The 12,102-nt window shown below is 45.5% G+C and overlaps 1 protein-coding gene across 6 annotated transcripts in view; it reads left to right on the top strand.

The window, feature by feature from the left end:
• Positions 1–12,102, top strand: part of PAICS (phosphoribosylaminoimidazole carboxylase and phosphoribosylaminoimidazolesuccinocarboxamide synthase) — a 1,368,496-nt gene that overhangs the window by 727,389 nt on the left and 629,005 nt on the right. For 4 of the 6 annotated variants that reach the window (XM_069631608.1, XM_069631609.1, XM_069631606.1 and 1 more), the window contains one exon: positions 5,022–5,099. The exons of 1 other annotated variant lie outside the window; for it this stretch is intronic. In XM_069631608.1, the coding sequence (XP_069487709.1) occupies positions 5,022–5,099 (78 nt within the window). The remainder of the gene's footprint in view (positions 1–5,021; positions 5,100–12,102) is intronic. One more of the 6 variants, XM_069631605.1, reaches the window with a different exon arrangement.

The following is a 12,102-nucleotide window of genomic DNA, read 5'->3' as shown; positions in this document are numbered from 1 at the left end:
TTGCTCACGTCTTCTGCTGTGGATGGATCCCATTGCACTTTCCTTACCCTCACATCTACTCAGAGTGTTAGGTTTCAGAAGTCAAATTGTGTTTCATAAATACAGGTTTATTAAACAAGCCAATGATACTATAGCAACAACAAATGTAATACTGAGCATGTGGATCTAATCCTTTCTGTAAATTATATATAGGCAATACAAGCAGTAGAAAAACGATGTTGGTAATACATTTTAGACACCTGTGCACAGTTATGTCAGAGGGAAATTAAATCAGTTGTCCAGGATCACACGCTTTGGGTAAACAGTGAAGCAGTGATTTTAACCCACCCTGCTTTTTAAGCACTTGGCCACACACCTACAAAGATTTATTTAGTACAAATATTTTAAGTTTTCAATTTGTAGGTTCATATATATTCCCAGAATTCAAAATAATACACTCCTGAAACAATTCCTTTTAACACCACTGTACTTCCCCCACTTTCAGACACACACGGAAAGAAGTTGTGTGATAAAGTAAGTTAGGTATGGAGATTGTGTCACAAACGTCCAGCTCCTTGGGCTCATTACAATTATGGAGGTAGCCATGCCGCTTTTAGCGGCATGGCTACCCCCATACCGGGTACCAGGTCCTGGTTCCCTGAATGGGGAAATACCGGGCCATTCCGACCCTGGAGGGCCCGGTATTTCCCCATTCAAGGAACCCGGACCCGGTACATCCCCATTCCCATTTGAGCCAGCATAGGGCTCAATGGGAATGGGGAGGATGCTAACAACGGGCCCGTTAATGACAGGCCCGTTGTTAGCATCCTGGTCTGCTCACGGGACCTGCTAAGGACGCCTGGTTTTACCTATTTTTACCAGGCGTCCTTAGCGGGACCCGTGAGCAGACCTCGCAATGAGGCGGAAGGGGGTTAACGGCGCCGGCAGCTCTACCAGGGCCGTTAACCCCCTACCGCCTCATTGCGAGGTATGCTCGCAGGTCCCACTAAGGATGACTGGTAAAACCAGGCGCCCTTAGCGGGTCCCGCAAGCAGACCAGGATGCTAACAACAGGCCCGTCATTGGTTAACGGTGCCGGCAGCTCTACCAGCGCCGTTAACCCCCTACCGCTGTTAACCCCCTACCGCCTGGGTCATAATGAGGCCCCTTGTTATACACTTTTGTTGCATATGTTAAGAACGTGTTACTATCTTCATAAAGATAACCTTTTCATTGTGTGTACCTCCACGGATAGAAAGTCCCAAAATATCTTCCCGCCGGATCCCATCTCCTATATCTCCCCTCCCCATGACAACAGTTTCTGCTTATAGGTGGCGCCAGAACTAAAAATGAGGGATGAACCTGGAGGCCACCACCCTCAAGCCCTCATTGTGAAGGATGACCTCGAGTTGACCTACTCTGCTCTCACACTGGAATCTGTGCATTTATGACACTTTTTCTAAATATCAGGTCACCCTCATTATGTGTCCTACAGCTTCAAGGATCCTTTTGTCAGAATTCATGTCTCAATATTTACAGGACATTGGAATACCAGGGAACTGTCAGACTGCTTTACAGGCAAGGTTTCCAGAGGTGGCCTGTGAAGATGATGCCAGCACAAAGCCCAAGATCACACATCGCTCTGTTGTCACAGAGTCTGTCCTCCAAGGTAAAGGAGGAATAATGTGTTGTTGTCTGTGCCCAGTAGAACCAAGTCAGCTCCATAACCCTCTCATGTCAGATACAGTGAACTTGAGACCCACCACCTCATCTGCATAGCATGCCGTGCCTCTGGTATACGTCAGAACTATCAAGAGACTGGCATAATACCCACACTGTGAATTACAGCTGTTGCCACAGAACCTGAGGGGTCAGCCACCCACAAGCCAAAATCACCCAAAGCAATTCTGTGGGAAACATTCCCACATGAGAGGCATGATCGCACTGAACAGCCCTGTCATAATACCCCTGATTCCCAAGCGCTACTGTGAGGTCCAGAGCGTCATGCCTGTCTATGGGACGGCCAATGAGTTCATAGTTGCCTGGTAAACAGGTAAGGCAATGGGTGCCAAAATCAGACCAAGAAATCACAACCCTCCAGAGTGACATGTGAGGACTGAGGTCTTTCTCAGCACTTGGTACCACATTACCCCTCTTTTCACCACATGCAAGGGCCAGGTCCCCTATTGCATCCATCGGACACACCCAGAAAGATAAAAGCGGCACGCACAAGGGGGCACAATATTTCATAAAAGATACAGGAAAGATCAAAATATAAAACACTTAAACACTCTAGCAACCAGCACCTCATCACAACAATGGGAGCTGGCACCACGTTGATTATGGAGGGAGGCACCCTTGGCCAGTCTTTTCCCAGGCGTGGTGCGCCCACTCTGTGGCATCATAAATGTATTAAAGGAATGTGTGATCAAGAGTCATCCCTGCTCCTGCCAAGCACCACCTATACGCTGAAACTATTGCATTGGAGTACAGCTAGGAGGGTAATGGGATGTGTTGAGGGACACAAAACGTGTAGGTGTTGTTTGGTTATTTGTCCACCCATTAACTGCCCATGGCCATGCTAATTCCATGGCCATTTCACCCACTTTCTGCCTCTACCCGCTATAAGCGCATTCTCTTGGGATCTCTTTGAGCTAGCATTATCAAGAAGTAGCATTAACCTTTGGTTGAAATGCCTGTTAAAGTTATTTCATTGCAGTCTTCTGCAAATTAATGGCTTTATTGGATCTTTACATGCACTACTGGTGAAAAGAAAATGTCTTAACCAAGTGTACAATCAGCCACTTGATTTATATGCAGTGTGCATGTCCTTCACTGACGTTCTGTTAAATGCAAGAATTCAGCACCAGGGGGGAATTGACTCCCTTCCCCTGGCTTTTCATACACTTTGTTTTACAGTTCACAGCGCCAGGGGGAATGGCTACCTTCCCCAGGTCGTTCTCAGGCTTTGTTTCACAGTTCAACACACCAGGAGGAATGTCTCCCTTCCCCTGGCCTTTCTTATGCTTATTCTTTGTCTCACAGTTCACAGCCACAGGGGATTGTTGGCCATTTCTCACATTTTGGCTTTTCATACACGTGGCTTGACAGCTCACAACACCAAGGGGAATGGCTACCTTCCCCTGGACGTTCTTCACATATTTGGCTGGGCAGACCTGGTTCACTCTCCTGCTTGGCACGGCCATGAAGAAGATGAATTAAGTTAATCTTCATTAGTGGGTGCGGGTTTCAAACCCGTGTTTCTTTATGCTTTTCTTTTGGCAGACTTGGCTCACTCCTTTGCCAAGTACTGCCACGTGGACGATGATTAGCAACGATCTTCCCTTTTAGTTGCGGGTCCCAGACCCTGGTCTCTATGCTTCTCCCTGCTTGTTTATTAGTGTCCTCTGGTATGTTAAGGGGACTTTTCCTCTTTCCCCTGTATTGGTAAACTTCTCTCTGGTTCCCCTCCTGTTGGCTGTGCGACCCTTTTGTACTCCCACCAAGCATTCCGGAAACCCCTGTACCTTCAGGGTTGAACCCAGCTTCTCCTGGTCGCTCTAGGGATTGGTTCACTCTGTGTTCGGGTCTTGCGTGGCTTCTGTGGATCTTTGGCATATTGCGGCGATGCAGCAGTTGTTGATACTTTGCAGGCAGCACGTCTTCCACCGATCACACTCTTCGACTCCTGCACTCGCCTGGACCTCTGCTGCGCCAGCTTCACTCCCGGTCTGCCAAGGTAAGACCGCGTGTGGACACCTCTCTCTCTGCCTCCTGGTCAATGGCCTCTTCTTCCTGTACCGAACCTCTGTCTCCTTTTCGGTTCCTCCACGGAGATATTGTCAATTGGGGAAGCCCTTCATTTGTTTTTATTTGGAAGGCCCACTGACAACTAGAAAGCTCATTCACCTTCCACCAAGTACTCTTCAGTGCTCTGCACCTCCTCCTCGTCTCAGTACATCTCAAGGAAGTCCTTGTTATGTCATCCCTACTCTTACTATTCTCAGTAAATGTTGGGATTTCAGTCTTACAGAAATACATGGAGGTGGGTGATACAGAAGTGTGGGTCATGGGGTAGGAGGATTTATAGGGTGCTGGATGAGGGGTGTCATACCGCGTTTTCCCTAAATGGTCGTCCTTGTTCAAATGAGATCCTCCCGCTGTGTATCAGCCCCATGGGGACTATCGGGTAGCGGCCTCACCTCCCTGGCCTCATGGGAAGGGGCTCCACCTCGGGGAGAAGTGACGAAATCCAAAGATTCGTCACAGTGGTAATTTACCAGCTGGTGGCTCTGAGGGTGGAATTGAGGTGGTAGGAGCTAATTGATCAATAAGATGGAGATCATTGACCATAGGTTGAAGAGAGTGAGCAAAATGGAAATAGGAGTAGCCTAGTTCACTGTGCACAAGAATATTCAGAGAACAACTGTTGTTAGTCCTAACACAGGAGAATGTGAAATACAAGCAGAATGTGCTAGTGCTAGTGCAGATAACCGACAAAGCCCATGATAACTGTGGTGGAGGAACAGATGCAGTTTTGCAATCTCAGGCAATCAATGATGTGAGAAATGCAAGCATTGTCACATGGGATTGCATTCAATGTCAGATTTTGTAAGGGACATTACAGTGAATTTAGCAAAGTCCTTAGTGTTGGTTGACATGTCCCCAAGACCATGCACATGTGGAACATGCTTACTGCTGCTGGATGGCAAAACGACATGAGAGGTCTATTTCCTCTTATCAGCTAATTGTTTTGCATAAAGCAGCTTGTATTTTCATCTAATACCCAATACAATTCTTAGGAATATCCAAACCGCCTAATAGTGCTAGGTAAAGGGATATTTAGGCCTTCTCTTTATTCCATCAGCCCCTATATTATCTCCATTGTTCTTTGATGTCTTAGACAATCCGTGGTACTTGCTTTGCATGTGGCTGATAGACCATATTTCCATATCGTTCTATATGACCCAGTCTTACTGTCACTTCAAAGACAAAAGCACTGTGCAAGAAATCAGACAGGAAAAAACATTGAAATATTTCAGTTTGTCTTCTAACAGATGATGATGGTGCAAGCACTACCTCAGAGGATACTCCTACAGCAAAAAGGATACCCAAAAATGGTAAGTAACCCATATGTGCAGACATGTGTGTGATACATTCAAATGATATGTAGTGCCACAGAAAAGGAATGTCCATGGCCAGTTGGAGTGACTGGTTCAAATATGCACGCACATTTTTATTGTTGGTTAGATGTACACTATATCTTAATTTCCTGACCAGATTGCAAAAGCAAGATCAACAAAAAACATGTGATGCTGTTTTAGACCCGTCTTTAAAAAAAATCCCCAAACTTCAAACTTTGATAGCTTTTATTGGAATAATTAAAAATAATATGCTGAGTTGGAATAATGCATGCGTTTTTGAGGTTACTTAGATCTTCCCCATATGTTAATAAGCAAAGATGAAGGAAAAGAAACAGTCATGAGAATTTGTATTCCAAGTCTGCATGCAAGGAGTGCAGTGCTGTGATTGACTTATCTAACAGCTATAAATGTACACTTTAGAACCGTTAGCTTGCAGACAGAGCAGTAGGAAATGCTTAAAAGATGCTTGCATTTATATAGCTAAAGCAGTTTAGGCAATGCTTGATTTCCTGGCTGTAGGTGACATACCGTTTTGTGTGGCTTGCATAGAAAGTTGTCCTCTTCAAGTCCTTGTTCCCGTCAGATTTCTTGTATACAGCTGTGTGCAGTTGGCCATTCCCCCCTGAAAAAGATGACGGTATCCAGAAAGTGTATGCTCACCTTGGACTAATCCATGATGAATTTAATGTGCTAGTGAAAACTATTGATAGATGCATGGAATTGTTTAGGAGAGTCTTTGCCTTCTTTTCAAATTATGAAAATGTCATCAAAGTATTGCATGTAGGTTAGTGGTTTCTGTGATTATTGTTATAGGATCTCTTCCTCGAGGTCTGCCATAAGCAGGTTTGCATATTGAGGTTCCATTTTCGTGCCAATGGCCATTTCAATGTTTTTTAGTAAGTGTCGTCCATTAAAACAAATGTGGCTGAGTATGAGGTCTGTAGGAGTATGAGCTCTGCGAATGCTCTGATTTGGGTATCTTAATTTGTTGGTCGCCTATTACAGGAATCTCTAGCAAGCAGCTATTTCATTAATATGTGGAATGTTGGAATAGAGTGTGGTGAGATCCAAAGTTGCCAGAGATGCATTTGGTGATACAGACTCTATATCATAAATCTTCCTGGGGAAATGTGTTGTGACCTGTAATAAGCCTTTGTGTCCATTACCAAAGGCTTCAAGACAGATACAATGAGCACATATACCACTTTATGTATTAATGCAGGAGATTATCGGGTGGTCTGGATTATCCAGTTTATGAATCTTCGGCAGTAAACAGAATACCATAGGAGTTGGTTTTCCTGCAATGTGAACTTTGGCTATGTTTAATAATATCACAATATTGTTGGGTATGGACTTGATGATTTGTTCCAGGACATTTTTCTACGCAATGGAGGTGTCATCAAGATTCTAAAGGTGTCCCCTTATGGTATAGGGCATGTGCATTTCAAGCTCTTTTGCCGAACTATTGAAATGATTAACAAAGTGTGACTGTGCCGTAAACAGGTAGCATAGGGCCTGATTACATAAAGTGCACTGGTTTGTTTAATTTAACATGGCAATATTCATGTGAATGTCAGTGTTATTTTATGGGAGTGTAAGTAAATAGCCTGGAGAATATTACACATCAGGGTAGTACATTAAATTTGGTGATAGGTTCACATTGCAGTTGGGAAAAGTCTGCAGGTCAGAGTTATAGGACCATACATCCCAGGGTTTCTTGATCCTGCCATTGGGAAAGAAGGAAACCAGCTACACTGACAGGGCTTGATCTTCTGGATGACAGAACAGGCTACTAGGCTTCAGTGCCAAGCAAGTTGAGGAGGTGCCCCCCTGTACGGAGCGATATCAGAGGCATTAAGCTGCAGCATGTCAGTAATACAAATATTGTGTTTTTACATAGTGCTTCATGCTGGATTTATTCATCTTTTAAGTGCAGGTAATCTGTCCTGCAGGCTAAAGCCAGACATCGGAGGATAGCCACGCCTGTTACCTTTGGTGATATGTCACTGGAATGGTCATCTACTGTGACCAATCATTCAAATGTTGCAAAAAAAGACTGTGAAGGAGCAGATCAGCAAGGATAACCAGATGGGGGTTAAAAGAAGATAAGGGAGCCTAAACAGAGATCTGAATCAAGTAAAGCATTTTCTCCTCCTGTTTAAAGCATAAAACTATTGCTAGGCCTAACAGATGATTCTCTATCATCAGATATAACATTCCCCAGTGAGGGCTAGAAAAGAATGTCCCAGGTGTCATGGGGCCATCTGGTAACATTTTCCCATCACATCTGATCATGAAGAAATGGAGAAGCGAGTTATGTCTGGGCCAGCACTGAAGGCAGATGCGGATCTGCAGCACACAATTCAGATTTCCGGCAGAGTACCAAGAACCGGGGAGAGAAGGCATAACCTTTGAACTTCTACAGGCTTTCGCGCTGCCTTTTTTTCCATATAACTTTTTATTGGCATTTTAAAAAATGTCCAGCATTTTTACTCCCACCCCCCTTCCACTCCTCCCCTTGTAGTCTGATTTTGATCCCTCTTTAGACACACTTTCCCCTCCTTCTATCTCCACTGTCTCCTTTAGTTTTGGCTTCCCCTCGAACAAAGAATGCCTTTCTGATTGAACTGCAGATGTCGACTTGTATTCACAACAGTCCCGACAGTCTCATTCTCCTTGGACACCATGTTGCATTAGATCCTCTCTGTAGGAACCCCAGGACTAGGGACCAGTCTGCCAAAAATCCTTGATGGTCTCTGTGATGCTGGAGATGCATTGGAGGGACAGGGCCTCCCTGTCCTTGTCCTGTAGTCCTTTTTCATTTGTGTTCTGTATTGTTTTCTACCCAGGAGTCCATGTGGGACTCCTGGCTGTGCAGCTCTTCCTGTTTTTGGTTTGGTGTACAGACCCATGGGATACCCTTATGGCACCCATGGGTGGAGGTACAACACTGTGCCCCTAGTGTATGTTTTTGAGCACCTGTGTGTGGCCCACAGAGTAGGGTATGGGCTGGTGGCAGCTCCCTGCTGAATTTGACAGGTGTTCTTGAGTATCCTCCATTTTGGGATACCCAGGCGCTGCCATTGGAATCAGTTGATTCCTGATAGGAAACAAGATGGCCCCTGTGGCCTCTTGGTTTCTATTGCCTGTTATCTTGTTTTCCCAAAGTCCTGGGAAATCCCTGACTCTGTCCCTTCTCCCTGACTGGCTGTTGGGAGGAAGTTCCATATATTGTGTTGTTGTGAAGTCCAGGCCAGACTGGCTGGAGCCTTCCCAGTGACTGTATGTTGTGGGTACACCCTGTGGGTGGGACCTGGGTGAATGGAGTGTTTGACCAATATGCACTTCTTGTTGTGGATGTCTGGTTTCTAGTATGAAACACAATGACTGAGACAGCCCTGCCTGAAACTGGTATGAATGCAGTGTGTAGTGTTGAATGGCTGGGTACTTGTCCCAATACACATAACTTGTTGTGAGCGTCTGAGAGGGAGGAGAATGGCCTGAATGCACTGTATGCCTGATTGGCTGACTGACTGCTGAATGCCCTTCTGGTTGCCTGAGTGTGACCCAGCAGAATGAATGAGAGATCAACTAGTATATCTGAGGGCCTCTCACTGCTAGAATTCATTCAGAAGCTGAAGTTGAAACTGATGCTTGATCTCGGCAACCGAGCATGAAGAAGAAGGTTGACTGCTGTCTCCCCTCGCCGAAATCTGAAAGCCGTCGAGACTGATCCAAGAGAGGACCTGGTTAGGCGCCCTCTTCCTGTGCTCCGAGGGACCATCGAGCACCGCTAACCTTTGCCGAAGCTCCCTGGAAGTCAGACCCTCGACAGGCTGCCGACCGGAGACGGGGACCGCCGAGGAGAACAAAGATAAGCATCGGACATTCCGTCCACCGTCGTCGACCAGGGTTTGCAGGTTTGCTATAACCGCTGGAGGCCCGTCAAAGCTGTGTTGCCCAGAAGCGGGAACCGCTTGATGCCGTGCCATCGACGACCAGAGCCGCAACGCTCCTTTTTCCTAAGACTTTTGATTCACGGATGCGCTCGTCCGCACCGCCGCCCGCCTTATCCCGCCGGAGAAGGCCAGGCCGTCGATGCGCCGAGGAGCATCCGCCGGTGGGTTTCCCGCCACCCAAAGACGGTAGAGACACCGGACGACTCGACGCCCTTGCTGGGCCACAGTTCTTCACAAACTCTTTGCAGTCCTGAACTATCGACATTGAGGTGGCCCGCACGCCTCTTCCTTGCAGGACGTCTTCGCTCCGTTGTCGACAAACACCGCTGGGACCGAAGCTGCTGCCTCGACGCCAAGTTCACTTTTTTCGAGGGATCTCTATGATCCATGGCTCCTGCTTTAAAGGGAGCCACTCAAGAAGGATCTGTTGATGACTCGTCGTCAAACTCTGCTATTCCAGGTACATTGGGGTGGTAGAAACATTGTCGAAGGAAATAAGACTCATTGAACAATATATGGACAGAGCTTGTGATATATCTTTACTTTACAGGTTGCCCAGGTGGGGGGATCTCCACACAGAACTGTGTCTAGTGGTAGGGGCCAGTATTCTGCCAATTGTTCTGACCAACTGCTTTCCTCCTATGTCTATTCTTGGTTACCTTTATTAAGTGATTTGTGTGACATTTAACCAGAGTACAGTTGATGCACTTTAATCAAATCTAATAATAATTGTGGTACCACTTAGAACTGTATGTATCTGCCATTGTAGATTTACTGAGCACAAAGTGAGTTATTGTGATTCTGTATATAACCTTGAACCTTAATTATATAATTATATAAAGACTGTGTTTTAACTAATACAGTGTGTGAACATTCCTTTGTGGGTGCTTGGGGACTACACTGTACTTAAGAACCAGCCTGCATCACCTCCTGAGAAGCTAGGCCTTGATTGCTCGACTACGTTACCAATAATAGAGAATCTTGGCTGGGGTTCTCTGTGCCTCTCCTCTGCCATATAGAAAGCAGGAGTACAGACATCACCCTCCAGTCTTTACAGTCTCCTTGTATGGAGTAGGTTACCCATTCCAGGGCTCCAAAGTTCCAGACCTTTCCCACCCATTCATGTTCTGTGGGAGGGTTCTTTGTTTTCCACTTTTGCGCCACCACCAGCGCCCTGCCATCATTACGATCACATATACTTTCCGCTCTGCTCTAGTGGCTAACTCCTCCAAAATTCCTCATAGGCTCAACATTGCCGTACCTTTGTTGCCCTTACCCTTATCCTCAAGGTTTCCCTTACTGCCTCCTGTATTACTCCCCAAAATTCTTAAATTTGCGGGCATTCCCACCAAATATATTTCCATGATCCCACCTCTCCACATTGCCTCCAACATAGATCAGGCGCCATGGGATAAAATGTGTGAATTCTTACCGGGGTTAGATGCCATTGTAACATCATTTTTACCCATATCTCCTGGATTTGAAGGGACCTTGCTAATTTGGGAATATTAGTCCACAGCTGCTTCCGCTCTATTTCCTCTATCGATTGGCCAATTGCCCCTTCCCAATTCCCCATATACCTTATTTCTCCCGGCTCCTCCCCTTATTTGGTGAATTAATAGATTGCCCCCACTATATGTTTATCCCTGGAGTCAGACACTAAGAATTTTTCAAACGGTGTTAAGTTGTGCGTTGCTGCTTCTTTCTGGGAGGGTTGCATTAACCAATGTCTTAATTCGGCATTTCTATATCTTTCCCCTTCTTCTAGCCCAAAATGCTCCTTACATTGGCTGAATTATTTAATTTCTTTCCCTTCAAACATGTCTCGAATTTTGTGGCAACCTCCCTCCCACCATTTGTTAAAACCGTCACCTCTAGCCCCAAGTGGTGAAATGCGGATTGCCAAAAATCAGCGTAAACGGAGATGGGAAGGCAGTAACTCGGGCCTGCCTAATAAATTAATCTCAGGATTCCCCTACCACAGACGTAATTGTACTACAATACATATTTATTGGCATGTCCTCATTTGGCATCCATAATACCTCTTCCAGAATCCCTCCTACCACCGCCTTATCCATTGCCCTCCATATCTTAGCCCGGTCATTCCTCAACCAGTCCCTAACACCTTCAATTGTGCTGCAAGATAGTACGCCATACAATCTGGCTCTCCCAATCTGCCCTTATTTCTTGGCATCTTCATAACACTTTTTGCTATCCTTAGCCTTTTATTATTCCAAACAAATCTCCCAGTGTATTTCTGGATAGCTCGGAAAAATGACTTAGGAACTTGTATCGGGAGATTCATAAAATAGTACAGCAGTTGTGGAAGGATAACCATGTTTAAGACATTTATTCTATCTATCCATGTTATCGCCAGAGGGCCCCAGTCAATCAGTTTATTCTTCATTGCCTCTTGAAGATGCAGATAATTGGTGGAATATTGCTCCTCTGTTGTTTTAGTTAGTATGACTCCTAGATATGTTATTGCCTTCTGAACCCACCTGTACGGGAGCACCTTTTTCCGCCCATTCTCCACCTCTCTTGATAGAGTCAAATTCAGGATTTCCGATTTTTGAGTGTTTATTTTCAGCACCACCACTGCCCCAAACTGCTGAATCTCTCTCTCCATAGCGTTAAGAGATACTTCCGGATCTGTTAGTGTCAGTAACATGTCATCTGCAAAAGCTGCAATTTTATGGGACTTTCCCCCAAATGGTATCCCTACTATCTCCCCACTAGCTCTCACTGCCGCCAGGAGAGGCTCCAAATAAAATTGCATAGATCAAGGGCGATAGAGGGCAGCCCTGCTTTGTGTCCCTTTGTACATTAATGGAGTCCGATAAGAAACAGTTAATTGCTAGCCGTAGTGATGGTTTCTGGTAGTTAGCCTTAATTGTTAGGAATTTTTCACCGAAACACATTTTCCTCATGGTGAGGAACAAGAATTGCCAGTCTACTCTATCAAAAGCCGGTTCGGGGTCCTAGGCTATCAAAAGGGCAGGGGTTTTCTTTTTATTAAC

Source organism: Ambystoma mexicanum, chromosome 6q (genome assembly GCF_040938575.1).
Source record: "Ambystoma mexicanum isolate Mex_15411 chromosome 6q, UKY_AmexF1_1, whole genome shotgun sequence".
NCBI lineage: Eukaryota > Metazoa > Chordata > Amphibia > Caudata > Ambystomatidae > Ambystoma > Ambystoma mexicanum.
This window is presented reverse-complemented; position numbering and strand designations above follow the sequence as displayed.